This window comes from Sinocyclocheilus anshuiensis, unplaced genomic scaffold, assembly GCF_001515605.1.
Source record: "Sinocyclocheilus anshuiensis isolate Anshui unplaced genomic scaffold, SAMN03320099.WGS_v1.1 scaffold1968, whole genome shotgun sequence".
Classification (NCBI taxonomy): domain Eukaryota; kingdom Metazoa; phylum Chordata; class Actinopteri; order Cypriniformes; family Cyprinidae; genus Sinocyclocheilus; species Sinocyclocheilus anshuiensis.
Genome location: NW_015555840.1, coordinates 1,685 through 19,834, shown reverse-complemented (window position 1 = coordinate 19,834; position 18,150 = coordinate 1,685). Strand labels below are relative to the sequence as shown.

At 37.7% G+C, this 18,150-nt stretch overlaps 2 protein-coding genes across 4 annotated transcripts in view; one reads left to right on the top strand and one right to left on the bottom strand.

Annotated features, from left to right (window-relative positions):
• The window catches only part of LOC107675499 (very long-chain specific acyl-CoA dehydrogenase, mitochondrial-like), a 13,016-nt gene extending 1,563 nt beyond the window's left edge, over positions 1 to 11,453 (top strand). For 2 of the 3 annotated variants that reach the window (XM_016469868.1, XM_016469867.1), the window contains 14 exons: positions 124 to 193; positions 1,318 to 1,392; positions 1,602 to 1,674; positions 1,942 to 2,006; positions 2,383 to 2,517; positions 2,634 to 2,778; positions 4,255 to 4,384; positions 5,942 to 6,067; positions 6,235 to 6,433; positions 7,582 to 7,633; positions 8,398 to 8,450; positions 9,206 to 9,292; positions 9,422 to 9,484; positions 11,249 to 11,453. In XM_016469868.1, coding sequence (XP_016325354.1) covers positions 124 to 193; positions 1,318 to 1,392; positions 1,602 to 1,674; positions 1,942 to 2,006; positions 2,383 to 2,517; positions 2,634 to 2,778; positions 4,255 to 4,384; positions 5,942 to 6,067; positions 6,235 to 6,433; positions 7,582 to 7,633; positions 8,398 to 8,450; positions 9,206 to 9,292; positions 9,422 to 9,484; positions 11,249 to 11,425 — 1,450 coding nt within the window. In that variant the 3' untranslated portion in view covers positions 11,426 to 11,453. Of the gene's footprint in view, positions 1 to 123; positions 194 to 425; positions 528 to 1,317; positions 1,393 to 1,601; positions 1,675 to 1,941; positions 2,007 to 2,382; positions 2,518 to 2,633; positions 2,779 to 4,254; positions 4,385 to 5,941; positions 6,068 to 6,234; positions 6,434 to 7,581; positions 7,634 to 8,397; positions 8,451 to 9,205; positions 9,293 to 9,421; positions 9,485 to 11,248 lie in introns of those variants that run through there. The other variant, XM_016469869.1, reaches the window with a different exon arrangement.
• Positions 11,454 to 13,347: 1,894 nt separating this feature from the next.
• On the bottom strand, positions 13,348 to 17,650 carry LOC107675500 (olfactory receptor 50-like). The gene is made up of 2 exons (XM_016469871.1): positions 16,528 to 17,650; positions 13,348 to 14,417 (listed from the first exon to the last, which is right to left on the bottom strand). Exons 1-2 carry the CDS (start codon positions 17,442 to 17,444, stop codon positions 14,357 to 14,359), a joined length of 978 nt encoding a protein of 325 aa, XP_016325357.1. The 5' UTR covers positions 17,445 to 17,650; the 3' UTR covers positions 13,348 to 14,356.
• Between the last annotated feature and the right edge of the window lie 500 nt (positions 17,651 to 18,150).

The following is an 18,150-nucleotide window of genomic DNA, read 5'->3' as shown; positions in this document are numbered from 1 at the left end:
GACAGACAGACAGATAGATAGATAGATAGATAGATAGATAGATAGACAGAAACATGCAGAAGAGGTTAAGACAATATATGACTGTCATAATATGATTATTTCCAACTTTCTCTCCTTTGTCAGAGCGCAGCGCCAAACTGGAGCTCTTGTGGCAGTGCAAAATGCTCGTTTTTACGCGAGCCAGGCCGCAGAGGTGAGACTTATCATTGCATATCAATATACTGTATTCATGATCACATTTTCAAACATAGGTTATGTCACAGAGTCAGTTCAAGTACTTTGTGACCAGAACTGACACAACAGATCGTGCTGTAGCCAATCCGGTCAGGTCCTGTGGAAAAACAAAACGGGTGCTTGTCCTCAGACACCCATTAGTATAAATCTGGAGTAAAGTTCACTTCCAGGTCACATGACACACAGGAGCTTGGCACTAGGCGTTTTGCCATGTGGTCTTACGTGTTACGTAAATATTGTGGTTGACCTACACAAAATCAGATGCTACATGTCAGAATAAATATTCAGAGATGGTAAGGAAAATATACAAATATTATTATAGTTGATTCACGATCACACTGTCTTGTGTGTTGTGTATGAGGTTATTTGTTTGTGTGTGAGAGAAGGTTTATAAGGGAAAGTAATATGTTCCTTGTCATTGCTCTTTGCTCTGCTTGGTAGTCCTTTTTTGTCACAATGTCAAGCCATGGAAATCTTTGTCACATTGTACTTGAACCCACCAAACCAAAAAGGGTTTTCAGTAGAAGAGCTTAGAAAGCCCTATAACAAATGCAAATGTGAAAACATTAATCTAGTAAATTATTTTAGAGTTACTTTCATTTATGTCACGTCACTCACTCACATAAAAAAAAAAGAAAAAAAAAGGGGAAGTCGTGGCCTAATGGTTAGAGAGTCGGACTCGTAACCCAAAGGTTGTGGGTTCGAGTCTCGTACCGGCAGGGATTGTAGGTGGGGGGAGTGAATGTACAGCGCTCTCTCCCACCTTCAATACCACGACTGAGGTGCCCTTGAGCAAGGCACCGAACCCCCAACTGCTCCCCGGGCGCCGCTGCCCACTGCTCCGGGTGTGTGTTCACGCTGTGTGTGTGCACTTTGGATGGGATAAATGCAGAGCACTAATTCCGAGTATGGGTCACCATACTTGGCCTCATGTCACGTCACTCACTCACATTTAAACCAACAAAATAAGTCATAAGCAATATTAGCCCAATGGTTATTCAGTATTGAAAAAATGAGAATGCTGTGTTGTTTTGTTACATGCATAAAAACAAACCATTAACTTGCAGTTGTTATTTTTCCAAGGCTGTTCTGGACAAGAATGTAGTCGGCAGCGACGCTGCAATGACAGCTGAGAAGGTTGATAAGATGGCTATTGTGGTACGTGAGTGTATGTGCTGGATTCAGTCACATTGTGTATTGATTTGAGAGGCAAATCTTATGATAACTGCAAATGCTGCTTTTTATTCTCTTGAGACATTTTCAGATGAGTTATAAAACAAATATGATGCCACACACTTTTGTGATCTTTCTATAATGTAGACACAGTGTTGTTATTACTGTAAGAGGCTCTTAATTTTTCCCCTCAGGAGTCAAAGTCCTTTGCTGTGAACATGTTCAAAGGGCAAATCAGCACTTCTCAGGTGTTCCCCTTCCCCTCAGGTGACTCCAAAGTCTTTTTCCCCTGTGCCAAAGTGTGTTTTAGATGCATTGTTACATTGGCCTAGTGTTATTGTGTTGTCACCAGATGTTGATTTTTAAAATGTTTGCTAAAACTGGAAAATGTTGATTTTAGACTGATTTTTGCTTTTAATGTTATAGTATTAGGTTTTTTTTGTATTGTTAATGCATTATATTCACACTTCAGTGTTGCTGAGTGTAAGTTTACTGTATTTTTTCCCCTGAATATTTTTTCATTCGTCCATATAGTGCTCAATGAAGAGCAGTCACAGTTCCTCAAGGAGTTAGTTGGGCCATGCAGTAAGTTTTTTGAGGTAAGATTATTTCACCTACCTTTCTATTTTAGAATTATGAATTCATTTTTTATAGACTGATTTCCTTAAATATTTAAAAACACTCATTGTACATAGCATTGAAAACTCAAACAATGGACAAATGTGAGAAAATTAAGCTCAAACTTCAATCTTGAGAAAGTGTCCCATCATTGGACAAAACAATATTTATGCTATCCACCTTTATTCTAAAGGTATTTAAAGTTTTATTACCTCCAAAACGTTCTTTTAATATAATATACTAAACTAAAATATAGCTCACGACACTGAGATTTTAGCAGAAATATGTAAGCAGTCAAGCTGTTTTTTTTTGTTCTCTCTCTCATTTTCTTTGCAATGTTCCTATGTGTGTTTTCAGGAAGTGAATGACCCCATGAAGAATGATGCTCTGGAGAAGGTGGAGGAACACACAATGGAAGGCCTGAAGGAGATGGGAGCTTTTGGTCTTCAGGTGCCTGCAGAACTTGGTGGCGTGGGCCTCACCAACACACAGGTAAGATCACAAGATCCATTCTCATTTTGCTTCCATTTGAATAGGAGGTAGAGACATAAACATAGAGAAACCTAGAGATGCACATGAAATTTATGCATATACCGCTCCGTTAACAGTACGCCAGGCTGGTGGAGATTGTTGGGATGCATGATCTGGGTGTGGGCATCACTCTTGGTGCCCATCAGTCCATTGGCTTCAAAGGCATCCTGCTTTTTGGAAACCCTCAGCAGAAAGAGAAGTACCTTCCAAAGCTGGCCACTGGTGAGTGAGCTACAATATGTTTGATAATGTGAAGAGCACACAAAACAACTGTGCCAATGTTTAACTGTGACTTAGACTTAACATAGAATTTAGAAATAGCCATAATATTTGGGCATATTTTGAATAAATTCTTGTACTGTCAGTGTTTCATCCTGTATTATAAAAAATACATTTACTTATTTTCTGTCTGACACACAAAGTCAGCCATAACTCTTCCAAATGGGGCTGTCATGAGTGAAAAATTGGTTGATGATTAATTAGAAAACACATAATTGCAAACTATGATTTAAGTCATGTATTCATGTTGAATAAACTTCATAAAATGCACTTTAAAGAATTGTAAACAAATATTGCACAATAGTATAACAAACAATATTTTATGTTTTTTTTTTTTTTTTAACAAATGTTTAAAATGTGTGTTTTTGGTCTACTATCTTTAATCTTAGTTCACTGTCAATTCACACCAACATAAAAACAAATAAAAACTAGACTAAACTTCACTGCACAGTTCACAAATATTCAACTAATGTTACCAAACTTTCAAGATTAGCAGACCAAATCTAAAAATTGTAAGAATCTGAAATTGAAAAACCCATAATGAGCAGTCTTCTTAAAAGGAGATTTGATTCAGTTTGATTCAACTTTATTTCCAGACTCAAGGTCCATAAGCAATACACATTAAAAAAGATATTTATACCAATGGTTTCTCCTAAGTGACTGATATCGCACCACAGTAAGCCTAGGATTTAACAGCAACATTTTAATAGCATTCTGTGAATCATCCAACCGACAAATTAATTTATACATAAAATTTCTCATTAAAGCCGGAAAGGATTGTACTGTTGCCTTTCAGAATAGATCACTTGCACTGCTCCACCTTGTTTTTATTTCAGCAAGATCCTCAGATAGTCAATGTAAGCAACCTGAAGCTTGCATTGGCTTTCTTTAAACTTAACTCACAAAGGAGCAGTATAAAAAGATGCTCTAAAAAATACAATACAGTATGCTCTAAAAAAACTTACAACGCTGTCTGTACATGTCCTCATCATCACTTATTTCATCATTAATAATGTGACCCAAATATTTTGTTTTAGTGCACACATTTAATACTTGCCCTGACAGATAAAAATCTGGGAAATTAAGATCTTTATCTTCTTTTGTTCTGCATATCATGGCAACAATTTTTTTTGTATTATATTGTACATCATATCTAATCCCATAATCAGAACATATATTTAGCAGCTGGTGAAAACCAACACTACTCAGGGAAAAAAAAACTAAATCATCAGCGTACATAAAATGATTATAGTATTACCAAGCATACATCCAGCATACAAAGTCGCTTAATTCTTCAGATAATTCATTAATATAAATATTTAAAAAGTTTATATGAATTCTTGAGAGTATTTTCATTTTTTGCGTGAACTATGGTCTATGGTTGTTGAATAATAACTCTGTCCTGTGTATTTTTGGTAGGAGAGCACATTGCTGCCTTCTGTCTTACTGAACCAGCGAGTGGTTCTGATGCAGCCTCCATTAAAACCAATGCAGTTCGTTCCCCCTGCGGCCAGTACTACACCCTGAATGGAAGCAAGATCTGGATCAGGTGTGTGTGATGGGATTTTACTCTTAACAAATACACACAAACACCCACACACATTGTGTGGTGGCAAAGATGTTCACCTCTTTTGTGGCAAAGATGTTCACCTCTTTTGTGGCCACTAGGGGGCATCGTCACTAAACATATTACAGGCTGGTTCACGTCCGCTTGTATGATGTCATCTTGCCATTAATTGCCTCTCTCAGCAGTACAGTCTTTCAAAACAGGTTTCTGGTCATGGGGGGGGGGGGATTTCTGTCTCCTTCATGTGTGTTCCTCATTGAAGTCTAATAACAACCTGAGAACTTTCACAGTGCATTTTAGCAACTCATAAATGTATGTGAGTAACTAAATATACTAAGTTTAGTAGTGTGAAGAACTGTTATACTTAGTGGAGCTTAGCAGGCATCATGGTTTTTATTGTTCATACTGGAGGCAAAAGGGATTTTCTAAACCCCTAACTTTAAGTATTAAACTTTGTCACGCTTGCCCGATACAATCAAATTGTGCAGCTTGATGAGGTGAGGTGTTCTGCTACTTTTCAAATGAATATGAAATATAATTTTGGTGGCTTGATGGATGTAAACTGGGCAAAAAAAATCCCATAGATTTATAATGGTGGAGGAGACCAGAATATTATAGAGACTTGGGATTTAGCCATCAAGAAACTTCCAGAACACTTTAGAAAAACACTATAAACAACTGAGAACAATTGCATGACAACAAATGTAGAACGAGGAAGCATCACTCACATTTTCTTTAGACAATGTAAAAAATCTAGTTAATTGTTACATTGCATGGGTTTGCAACGGAGTCAATTATTACTTGATCTCAAAGTTTAAAAAAAGCAAAAAGAAATGGAAAATGTGTTAACGTGGTTTGCGAAAACAAAAATACAGTATTATGTTAACTTACTCCAAAGCTCAAGTCAAGAAGTTGAAGTTCAGTTAAATGTTTCATTGGCCCTCTCACAAGTAAAATTAAAATGTGCAGGTATATGAATAATAAATCATCATTATTTATGTAAGCATAATAATAAAGTATACAAATACATTAAAATAGTACTGTATGCATGTTATTATAGTCCAAGCTTAAGCCCTGTTCACACCAAGAACGATAACTATAATGATAATTATATTGGCGTCCACACCAACACACAATATGGTTCTGTTTATTATAACCACACATTGCCGTTTTGTCCTTCACTGCTTTAATAAGCTCAAGCTGTTTAAAATTGTATGTATTCTGTCCATTCATCAGCTGGAAAAATCCTGAAAGTGATTCCAATGAAATTGTTCCTCTGTGTAGTTATCGTTATTGCTGTGATGTGGACCTTCCTATTGTCATAGAATTAAAAAGATAATTAAAACTTTATAGTTATTGTTATAGTTTTCATCCTAGCTGTGAATGGGCCTTTAGAATGAACACATTCTAACAATATGTAACAGGTGGTCCCTTCTCTATATTTCCATTCACAAAGGGGTCCTTGGCCTGAAAAAGGTTGAATACCCCAGCATATTGCATTATTGATAATAAGCAGGTTCTTTGCCTCCTCTGTCTTAGTAATGGAAGCATTGCTGAGATCTTCACTGTGTTTGCAAAGACTCCTCTGAAGGATGAGAAGACTGGAGAGATGAAGGATAAAATTACAGCTTTCATTGTGGAGAGGAGCTTCGGAGGAGTCACACAGTAAGTGCTTGTTTTGCTTCAAAGCAGTTCTCTGATCAAGAATCTGTTGAGTTGAAATTTTCGTGGACCATTTCCCCTCTCTGTCATCATCATCTTTCTTGTCTCTTTATCTGTTGTTCTTTCTAAATTCACTTCAAATGTATCATCTCTTTTTCTTTATCTCTCAGTGGCCCACCTGAGAAAAAGATGGGCATCAAAGCATCCAACACGGCAGAAGTGTATTTTGAGAACGTGCGTGTCCCTGCGGAGTGTGTGCTGGGAGAGGTTGGAGGTGGATTCAAAGTGGCCATGAACATCCTCAACAATGGCCGCTTCGGCATGGCCGCCGCTCTCTCTGGCACCATGAAGGGTGTCATCTCCAAAGCGGTGCGTATGTGTGCATAAGTGAACGTTATCTGATGTTTGTTCTGTTTGTTTGCCTCTTTCAGCATGTAATGCTGAACAAAGTTTTTTTCGCTTTCTTTTTCGTTTCCTCTTCTCGTACTTAGTTTGTCTAGCATGCTGTTTTGTTAGTGCCAATGTAAGGCCTCATCCTCCCACCCGCCGACACTCCTATCATCCTCACTTCCTCTGCTTAATATGCAGGGAAATTCCTCAGCACGCATTGCACTGTCCCCGTGCTGCGTGGCATCTGAGCTTGTATTGGCACATGCCTCACCACAATTTTCCTGCGTATTTTTCTCTCATTGCTCATCACAGTTGGCTAATTTCTTAAAAGCTAATTTGTGAAAGTTCTTGCGCAACTGATAAAATACAGCTTAAAGGCACCGTAAGTCGGTATAAAAGTGTCTGCCAAATACAGAAAAATGAATTAAGTTTCTGCTAAAACCAATGCAATTCTTAAATATGCACATATTTGGTTGCTAAAAATAAATCAAAATGTTCAAGAACAGGATGCTGGTGCACTTATAGCAATATGCTTTCATGAAATGTGCAGTTGCTGAGTGATTGTGGGCTACAACAGTTTTCTTGCAGAGGGAGGAGGTGATTTCTCAACAGCCTCGGTGCTTGCTCTTACCACAGGCATCTGTGTTTGTGTATCCGTCTCAGACCAGGAACTCTTGAAAGCGGAAACTAAGTGTAGACCTTATTCACTGCAGTACACTCGCCCTGTGGGTCTTCAGTTACTAGTTTGTTTTAAGGTTAGATTCAACATAGCAAGTGTCAAGTCATAAAAAGGAAGCATTTGGGAATGCATATGCTGTAAAACCGTACCCTCATGTTATTTGATGAATACTGTATGACCTTTTACATATTTGCGTACTTGTTTTTAAAACTGCCAAATGAAAATTCCAGTCAGGTTTTTGTCCCATCGGTGCATTTAGATGTATTTTATTCCTGCAATAATTCCAGCTAATTTTTGGATGAAATTGAATATATGAGCATGCATCCTTTTTTTCAAGCTATTATTTCCAAAATAACCTCATCTTTTTTTCTTTTTTTTTCCCGAGAACTGAGTTCACCAGTTCGTTAAATAGTCTCTATATTTCCTCTTTTTTTCTTCTCTCAAACAGGTTGACCATGCTGCTAACCGGACTCAGTTTGGCAACAAGATCCACAACTATGGTGCCATTCAGGAACTTAGAAATGCACATTAGACAGTAGCTTGAATTGACAGTAGTAGTATCTTGAGTTAGGATGCAGATGCAAATTTATGTTCATTATAAAAAACAATAACATCTGTAAAAATTGTAACAACCTCATTTTTACATGGTGAAATTAAATTATTCTGACTGTTTGAGTTTTATTCAAATTAACCATTGTTCTTCCATAGTAGCATACATTTAGGTCATGATAACCAGAGTTAAAACCACAAATCTAGCACCTCAATACCATGGTAAAAATTCAACTATATGGTTTCTAGGTATTTGTATGAAAAGCAGTCTAAATATATTTAGTATAAATGCACAAATGCTATAGCTTAATCAAAAAATACTGTAATTATATTCCATTACTCCTTTAATATGTTTAACACATATCTACATTAATAATATAATAAAATTCGATATGAATACCTCACATTTCTGCCATAATTCCATGGTGCCTTTAGTGTTCCTAGAGTAAATCCATGGTAAATGATGGCGATTTGTTGATTGAAAAGCCTTCTGACTGTTATCGTTGTGCACAGTGTTTCTGCTGTTTGTCAGCGCTGTTTCATCTGGCTTTAACCTAATAGCGTTCCACTGAACAGCCCCGCAGTTCACTGCGTGTTTTATGCAAATTTTACAGGAATGCTAAGGGGTTTAAATCATTTGTGTTCTTCGCTGAATTCAGTCGATTCACACTGGATCTCACATCTCTGTTTAGTGCTCTCGTGACTCACAACTATGGTGCCATTCAGGAAAAGATGGCCAGAATGGCAATGCTTCAGTATGTGACAGAGGTGAGCTTATTCAGTGCTTTGTCACATGTTGACTTTCCACTCAGGGAACAAGGTAATTTGAGACTCACACACTGCCTACTAACTATATTAGTGGTTAGCAACCTATTAAGACTCATCAGCGAGTAAACGCATCTGCTCTAGTGAGCTCGCGCTGCCGTTTGAACTTTGAGCCGAGCGGAAAAACGCACCGTGTGGTGCACTTCAAATGAGTAGGGCTGTTTCGTTCAGCTTTTTGCTCATAAACATTTATCAAACTCTTGTTTTCGTTTTATCGAGGAAAATTTTATCACTGTAATTATCGTTATCATTTTATCGGCCAGCCCTATGGGGGGCACGGACCCCAGGTTGGGAACCACTGAACTATATGACATATTTTTATAGAGTCAAGTAAATGCAGCTTTTGTTTGATCCCATACATTAAGCAGATTTACACTGTCCAAAGGCGAAGCATCTCTAATGGTCAGTGTGCTCTTTATGGACTTTGCAGATATCAGCGCTTTAGCTGTGTACACTTGCAGAGCTCAGTCTATGAATGTCTTACTTCCACATGACTTAGAGGAAGTGGAAGCTTCCTCATCATTTCAGAGTGATTTGAATGGGTCACGTGTGATGAAAGTCTAAAAATACATGGCCTATTTATCATCTGTTGTGTTTTCTGTGTCTGTTTTCCATTACATTAAGCAGTTTGTTTGTTCTGAACATTTTTATTGATGCTTCTTTTTTTCCCTCCTTTCATCTTTTCTCCATGGACTTAGTCCATGGCTTACATGGTTAGTGGGAATATGGACAGCGGAGCCACAGAGTTCCAGATTGAGGCGGCCATTAGTAAAATCTTTGCTTCTGTAAGTTTTTAACATATTGTTCAACCCAGTTGTCCTAGTATTTAAGCCCACACTTATATTTTGGAAATTTTTAGGATCAAATGTTTAAAGAATATATTGGAAATTTACCATTGCTGGATCTTCCTCTAGGAAGCAGCTTGGTTGGTGACAGATGAATGCATTCAGATTATGGGTGGAATGGGATTCATGAAGGTCAGTGTGTGTGTGTGTGTGTGTGTGTTGATCGTATTGTGATCATTAAAATGTAAAATGTACATTAAAATGTAATCTGTGATGTTAAGTCGAAACTCAAATCATACTTTTATGTCCATAATCCCTTAAGGAAACAGTTCTCCCAAAAACAACAAGATTTGGAGAAATTTAGCATTACATCACTTGCTCGCCAATAGATCCTCTGCAGTGAATGGGTGCCGTCAGAATGAGATTTCAAACAGCTAATAAAAACATCACAATAATCCACAAGTAATCCACACAACTCCAGTCCATCAATTAATGTCTGGTGAAGTGAAAAGCTGTGTGTTTGTAATAAACAAATCCATCATTAAGAAGTTTAAACTCTTGTTTTCGGCTAAGTCCACTATCCATAATATTGCTTTCTCTAGTGAAAAAGTTGTCTCATCTGAATCAGGCAAGAAATATGCTCAGATCAAGCACAGTTTACAAGCAAAAACAGTTCTAAACGAAATTGTCGGTGGATTTTGTTGTGAAAGGACAAGGTTATGGATTATGGATTCCTATTTTGGCCAGAAGTGATTGTTTAAAGATAAACATTTTAATGAAGGATCTGTTTCTTACACACACACACACACACACACACACACACACACACACACCGCTTTTCACTTCACAAGACATTAATTGATGGACTGGAGTGACATGGTTTACTTATGGATTATTGTGATCTCTCAGCTGTTTGGACTTTAATTCTGACACTGCAGAGGATCCATTGGTGAGCAAGTGATGTAATGCTAAATTTATCCAAATCTGTTCCAACAAACAAACAAACTCATCTTCATCCTGAAAGTTTTTCCTACATCCTGAACTTTCAGCAAACTTTCATATTTGGTCGATCTATTCTTTTAATGCTTTAAAATAGAGCAATTTTTAGGGCTGGTATGCATGATTCTCTGGCTTTAGATCTAGGTATACTGTATTTACTATTTTGTGCATTAGATATATCAGTGCCAAAAACACATAAGAGAGATAAAGTTTTGTTGGTTTTGTTCAAAGATGTTTGTCAGCTTTTTCAGAAACCAGACTCTTGTCAGGGTGGAAGTCTAATTTTGATGCAATAACGTTGCAACATAATAGTGTCTGCATTGTGACTCAAAATGTGAACACTGAAAAACACCTACTGTGTGGGCAATTACCCCTCTCAAGGCCTAAATGTTCTGTCCCGGGGTGGTGGAAAAACTGGAGGTGTCTTGCAAAGGAAGACCTCTGCAACAATATGATTGGTTAGCGAGGGGGGGACACGGCAGTGCTAACCTTTCACGCCGAAACACAAAACCATACACAGATAAAATTGGTCTTTGCTGAATGTAGGTCACGTCTGCAAATTGACTTTGTGGCTGTGGTGTGTTTTGTTTTTGTTTTCTCTTGTCAGTTGGGATGCAAAATGTGCAGATGCAGCCTCTAGCCATTGATCAAGATGGGCTGTTTTTGCTCATTTCCAGAGAAGAGTTTAATCAGTTCATCTTAATCTGTCTCTTTTGTGGGCTACTGATCAGATAGATTAGAACCACAAGTCTCTCAGCTCCACTTGTTTTAATACATATATAAATACATATTATATATATATATATATATATATATATATGGATTTTTGAAAATGATTTCTATCATGTTCTCATGTATTGTGTAATTTCCTATTTAAACTTAATTAAAAGAATGGATTGATTATTTTTGTGGGAATTTGACACAGTCTCACACTCACATTACATGTTATTGATGCAGGACGCTGGTGTGGAAAGGGTATTGAGGGACCTGCGAATCTTCAGAATCTTTGAGGGTACCAATGACATCCTGCGACTGTTCGTAGCGCTCAACGGCTTCCAGGTAAAAGGGGAAAGAAAACACTGCCGAGAACATAACTGCCTGCCTTACAGTTTCCTTTACTGCAAAACCACCTAAAGCTCACAGCATGTGTGGTTGTTGACATCTGGCACTACTAAAAACTGCCATTGGTGTTTGCCAATGCACGTGCTTTTAATGCAAACAGTATGGAAATTACGTTGTGTGTTCTGTTCGGTAAAAACAACAGTCAAGAATTAGAAGTACAAAACGAGGATTTGTAAAGAAGAATGTCAGAGGATTTCGATATAAGCCAAGAGGAGACTGGTTTTCCTTTGCTAAAGTGAGGAAACTTTGCTTCTTTTGCTCCTGTAAACAAACGTTGGTTTTCACAAGACTCAACGGCGCATGTGCAACGCTGAACTCATACGTCATCCGCCCGGAGCTGCTTCCGTGTACAACAGTGAGCGCAAGCTAGATTAAAGTGATTATTACGTTTTGAATATGGATATTTTTCTTACAAAAACGTATCGATTCGCTACAGGAGGCCTTTGTTCACTCCCCGGAGCCGTGTGAGGCACTTTTTTATTATGGATGGATGTGCTTTATTTCACTTGTTTGGACTGATGCACTGCAACACCTGCTGACTGACATTAAACAGCTTGGAAGATCAAAGACAATTTTTTATATAACTCCGATTGGATTCATCTGAAAGAAGGAAGTTATATACGCCTAGGATGGCTTGAAGGTGAGTAAATAATGGACTAATTTTCATTTTTGGGTGAACTATCCCTTTAAAAAAGGAAAGGTGTGCTATTACTAAAAAATGCAATTGAGTTACAATGAATGAGAGATTCAAGCTTAACAGAATATCATAGACACTTTTGGATAGGCTCTGCCGATTTGGGACAGTAAGCTCAAGATTTCCTTCTGAAAACATACAAATCTGGTTGTTTATGTATTAATGAATGTAGTAATTGAAAATATAAACTGGATGCTCATGCATTACTGGAAATAGTCGTTAATCGCCTAATTAAAGGAGAGTTCATTCAGCTCTACTTATGACACTATATTTGCCCTTGTTTGTGTGTGTTTACTCGTTTTCCTTTCTCAGAGCTTCCAGGTCCGTCAGCCAAGGTCACCCTTCTGCACAGCATGAGAAGATGCTGTGTGAAACCTGGGTTACTGAGGTCAGTTCAGTGTCCATGTTTTTTGGGGGGGGTTTTTTACTCCTTTAACTTCTTCCCATCTTTAAGCATTAATCTGTGATTTCTTTCCTTTAGGCCCATGAGAGAGTCATGCAGGACATCAAGTTCCTCAGGTCAGGGACATCCAAGCAGATCTTCAAGAACTTGCGTGCCATTTCTGCTGCTGTGGTAGAAAACGGAGGGGTGGTATCTCCTCATCCTCTGGGCTTTTAAAGCTCTGCTCCTCCTCCTATCACCCGACCATCTCTTCTCTAACCAGTCAGTCACACCTGCCCATATCTCTTAACCCAGACTGTTCAGTGCTGCAATCCATTATGAGTGGAGTCTGTCACATTGTGTACTTCGACCACTGGAGTGCTTTAATATTTCAAAATAAAGTATGTAAATGAATGAATAGGACTCGCAGATTTAGGTGTACATTGAAGGATTGGATTTGTGTTTATGAATTTAGTTCTTTTTGTATATGTAATCAAGCCTAAATAAAAAAAAAAAAGTTGATTAAAATTAACCAATGGTGAAACCTAGTCTGCTTTGAAGAGTGTTAAAAGCTCTGACTGAAGCACTTTAGACTTGTCAACAAACCTCAGCCCAATATCCGGTCCAGCTGCTAGCATTTTGCAAATGTTTTCAATTTGTCATTGTTGGACAACATTTTTTTTTGGCGGTTTTACATATCGAACCTCAACTTTAGCTGTTCCCATGGTTTTAATGTGGAGTGTCTTATCCAGAGTCAACCAGAAGTTTGTTCTCATAACTAAAATAGAAACTTTTTTGACTCTCATATCATGAACAAGTCGTTTGTCTCAGTTACTTAGAAATGTGTGTGGTTTTTTTAATGGGACTTGTGAACTAAATAACATTATGATCTTAACATAAATACAAAAGGTCTTTATTACAAATGGCCAATACCACATAAACTTCTGTAATTTAGAAATTACACAGATGTATGATGCCTGCGAGAGAAGATGGTACGTTTGTTCCCCCCGTTGGATTTTTTTGTAAAGCCATTTATTTTTAAATTATTTTTTCCCTTTTATTTCCTGTTGCATTTCCCATAAGGCATGTGATTACTTCTAAAGCAAACATACAAAAAACGCCTGTTAACAATACAGCTGCACTGGCCTGACGTAATTGTAAATACTCACTCCTTGTTGCAGTGCTTAACAATATTTGAAATCTCACAGAATCATACGTTTTGTCCTTTCACCAGTGCATTAGCTTGTGGATGCAGTATTATATTGTAAATAGACAGTTTACAGGAAACTGTAAAAGAACATTAGTGATCTTATTATATCAGTGTGTCTTGTCAACTCAGGATGCTGTGGTTACAAACAGTATATCAAATACTACAAACCTTGCAGTGTCACCAGTTTAACTACACAAAAATTACAATTTAATTGAACCTGTTTCACAGTCTTAAGTTTTAGTTTTTTTACTTGGGTCACTAGCTTATATATATGACTGCGAAATACTGTTAAGTTTTGCCAAAACAAAGGATACAAGAGAAGACATTGGTACAGCTATTAGAAAAATAAGAATTCAGATCCTTGCCACATAATTCTTACTTGTTCACATGACAATAAGTCACTGGTACTATTTACAGTTAATGTTAATTTACACAGTTGACTATTTCTTCAGCTCTCCATTTGGCAAAAGTAATTCCTGAACACTGTGTAGCTGCTGTATTTTACTCAGACTTAATGAATTGATGGCTTGAAGAATAAAAAATCTCAGTTTTCTGAAAGTCACAAGTTTGTTTTCTCAGTAAAAAAATCTCAGTCTCGGTAAGCAAATATTCCTTTTGAAGAAATCAACATCAGGTCTTTCTCTTAATCCAAAGATGTCACACAGTCGTCTGTGAGATCTCTCTTGATAATAAAGTCTCTGAAGTCATTCTCCGCTCCCTGAAATAAACACAGTATGTTAGATTAATAAAAATTCCAGCATGGATTTCATATCATGTACAATTTGGTTGTCAATAATTTTTCAGTATGGTATTTTGTTTTACTGACTGCTGAAAGAAAACTGCCTGAGGTGGTTTACTGGTCTTGACTGATTTAAGATCCACCAGCCTGTACAAGCTGGTGCTCATCTAGTTTATTTGGGCAAAACCCCTCTAAAACCAGTCTGATCAGGCTGGGAGATCAGCAAACCAGCGTAGGGAAGACATTTTTTATTTTTGTCAGTAGTCTCTCAGGTTTGAAAACACGTGACGTGAGTCTGTGGTCGTAGGTGTGAAATGCGGCTTTTGCCTGATAAAACCACCAAATAATTTAAAGTAAGCACCAGTTCCCTTGAATAAATATCAATATTTTTCTGAATCTTTATCATAGGTCAACACTACTGTTCAAAACTTTGGGGTCAGTAAGATGTATTATACAGTCGTGGCCAAAGGTTTTGGCAGTGACATAAATTTTGTGTTTTGCAAAGTTTGCTGCTTAAGCTGTTGTTCATTCACATTGTTTCTAGATTATTGTGTAGAGTGATCAGATGCATTTTAAATAATTGCTAAAAGCTTCATTGGCCAAAAAAATAACTTTTCACAAAAAAATAAATTTCACTGTTTTTTGATCCTGACACAAAATGACCAGCTAACATTATTTGACTAATCATATCAGCAGCACATGTGAAAGTGTGAATGAGTACTAGTCAGGTAAAATCACTATCATACTAATTAGATTGTAAGAGCAGACTGATTGCTATAAAAGGAGGGAAGAAGCGCTTCCAATCATTGTGTTCTTGTTAGAAATGGTTACCTCCAAAGAAACATGTGCAGCCGTCATCGCGTTGCATCAAAATGGCCTCACATGCAAGGAAATTGCTACACAGAGGTTATGAAGAACAAGGGTCAACACTGTAAATATTGACTCGTTATATTTTTTTGCCAATAAAAGCCTTTATATGCTTAACTTATATGCTTATTGTTTTTCAGTATACCATAGAAACATGTGGAAAAATAATGAAAAAATACTGAAGCAGCAAACTTTGCGAAACACAAAATTTGTGTCACTGCCAAAACTTTTGGCCACGACTGTACTTCATTTTGATGTGGAAACAGATTTGTGGCTCTCACACAGACATTTATCAAAATATTTATCTTGTCGACCAGAGTATATATTCTCCTGAGATCAAGCAAAATAAACCATATTTAGAATCCCATACAAATATATTTTTACTTTTGTATTATATTGTCTTTTAATATCCAATGAGCAAACGATTAATATTATTATATTTCCATATTGCTATAATATATATTCTTATAACACATTTGGCCACACCCCCAGAACATTTGAAATGACAAAGTATGCCAGTATATCCTATTTAAGTTACTTTAATACCAAACGCAATAGTATGTTAACTAAAAATAAATAAAATGGTGTCATATGTTCAGGACATGTAATTTTTACATCTCAGAAGGATATGATATTTAATTGAGTAAAAAAAATTACTGTTCCTAAATAGGCCTATTGTTAGGATGCTTGTTTTGACTTAGAGTTGTGGGGGAATCTTTGGATGTGTCATGCAAGAATAGGGGCAAAGTGTGAAACAGATGGTTTTCATTTTTAATTCAGGGGTATAAACTCACTTTAAAAAAAAAAAGGCCTAGGTCTCTTTTTTTATCATGAACCATTACAGGGATCTTGAGTTGTCTGTAAGGTTATTTTTTTCTGTCTTTTTGCTTATTTAAAGCAGTTAATAGAAGATAAAGTAGACCAGCGGAATAAAAAGTGCAATGTGTCTATGACACGACGCTGTAAAAGAAAGCTAAATTGGAACGTTTATTTTTAAGTGTATGATAATCCAATCAACCTAAGCAATACTTCGCCAGATCACAATCCACATAAGACCATAAGCAAAAGCCAAACATTTTTGTCTTAAACACAAAAACAGTCTTAACACACGTTTTAACTTAATGGCACGTGCGCGTTACCAAATGCACCTAAATTGCGATGCGAAATGCGCCTTCGCAGAGACAAGTACGCGGTAAATTATTATTCTACTGTATTCACCTACCTTTGCTGGCGACGCCGATTGGGATGTGTGATGTTGACAGTCCACTCCAAAATGCTTTTCAACTGACCGGATAAACACGGGAACCGGTGATTAAGATGTTCCAGTAGTTCCTCTTTACGCAGTCCGTATACTATCGGCGCGATGCACTGCGCCAGGCTGAAGAAGGCGAAACTTATGACAGCAAAAAGCTCTTTTGTGGAACCCTCGAGTGACTTTTTGCTTTTAAGGATATGCAGCAAAAACAGTATGAAATTGGGGAGGATGAAGACGGCCAGCTGCGTGCCGTGGAGAGCGATAGTCCTACACGCAGCTCGGTTGCGCCGGTTCAACACACCCAGACGACGCCCCTCATATAAGATCTGTACATAGCTGTACACGATAAGAACAGTACAAATTGATATTAAAACGATTTTGTGCATTTCTCCGCCTTGCAAAGATTTCCTGCCACAGGGCACAGTGCCATTTTCTATTTTGGGCGATAGGGTAAGAGGAATAATCGACGCGAGTCCCCATGTTAGGACCCCGATGAGCCATGGCCAGGGTTTGAAACAAACTTTGCTATAGTGGAGCGGGTAACATATGGCAAAATAACGGTCCAGTGCCATCGCCGTGATGGTGAGGATGATGTTGGAACCGCTTGTCATCAGACTTCTGATTAGCACCATGCAAATGGTTGCCGTGGTCGCTGCTTTCAGGTAGTTTTGTAAGTAGAAGCTAAAGCATACTGCGAAGTAAACCAGCGCGGAGAACAATAAATGGAACACGAGGACGAAGCGCGCGTGGCTCCGCAGGCGCTCCTCGCGCACTATGGTCCAGTTGATGATCAAGTTGAAAAAAGCCAAAATGATCAAAGAAACTCCCGCTGCCCAAACACGTACGTGTGGATACGAATTGACATCATCTGTAGCATTTGACATCCTACCGCTTCTTCAGGCCTCGCTCGTACAGTAGTAGAACCAATACGATCCAGAACAAAACGCTTTCAGCAGGTGCGGACGGTTCATTTGGCTCGACGTTGGTAAATGTTTCTCCAAAAATCCGAATGTTCATGTGAATTCGTTTCTTGATACTGGTCGGTCAAAAACACCTGCGGACCTCGCATAAAAATCAGCCTAGTGATGGAAACGAAAGAGTCGTTTACTTTCCTCTCAAGAGCAGCAAAGAGAGGCGTGTTTGAGTAGCGCTCATTTCGGCGCCTTTTGTATGTAGCCTACAGCATCCCAGGTAGCCAGCGCAATCGGGCCAATTGCGGCTGAGTCTCGGCTCACTCGGCTGTGTTCTGGCTAGGGCTGGACGATATGGCCAAAACTGATGTCACGATATATTTCTTAATTTCGGTCGATACGATATAATTCCGATATCGATATGAACACTATTTATCTGATTCAGGTTTCTTTGATGAATAGAAAGTTCAGAAGAACAGCATTTATCTGAAATAGAAATCTTTTGTAACGTTATAATCTTTTTGATCAATTTAAAGCATCCTTGCTAGATAAAAGTATTATAAATCAAATAAAATTGCAGCGCTAAATAAAATTTCTATAATTTCTTTCCCAGAAAATAAATAATTATACTGACTCCAAGCTTTTGAATGGAATAGTGTATAATGTTATAAAAGCTTTT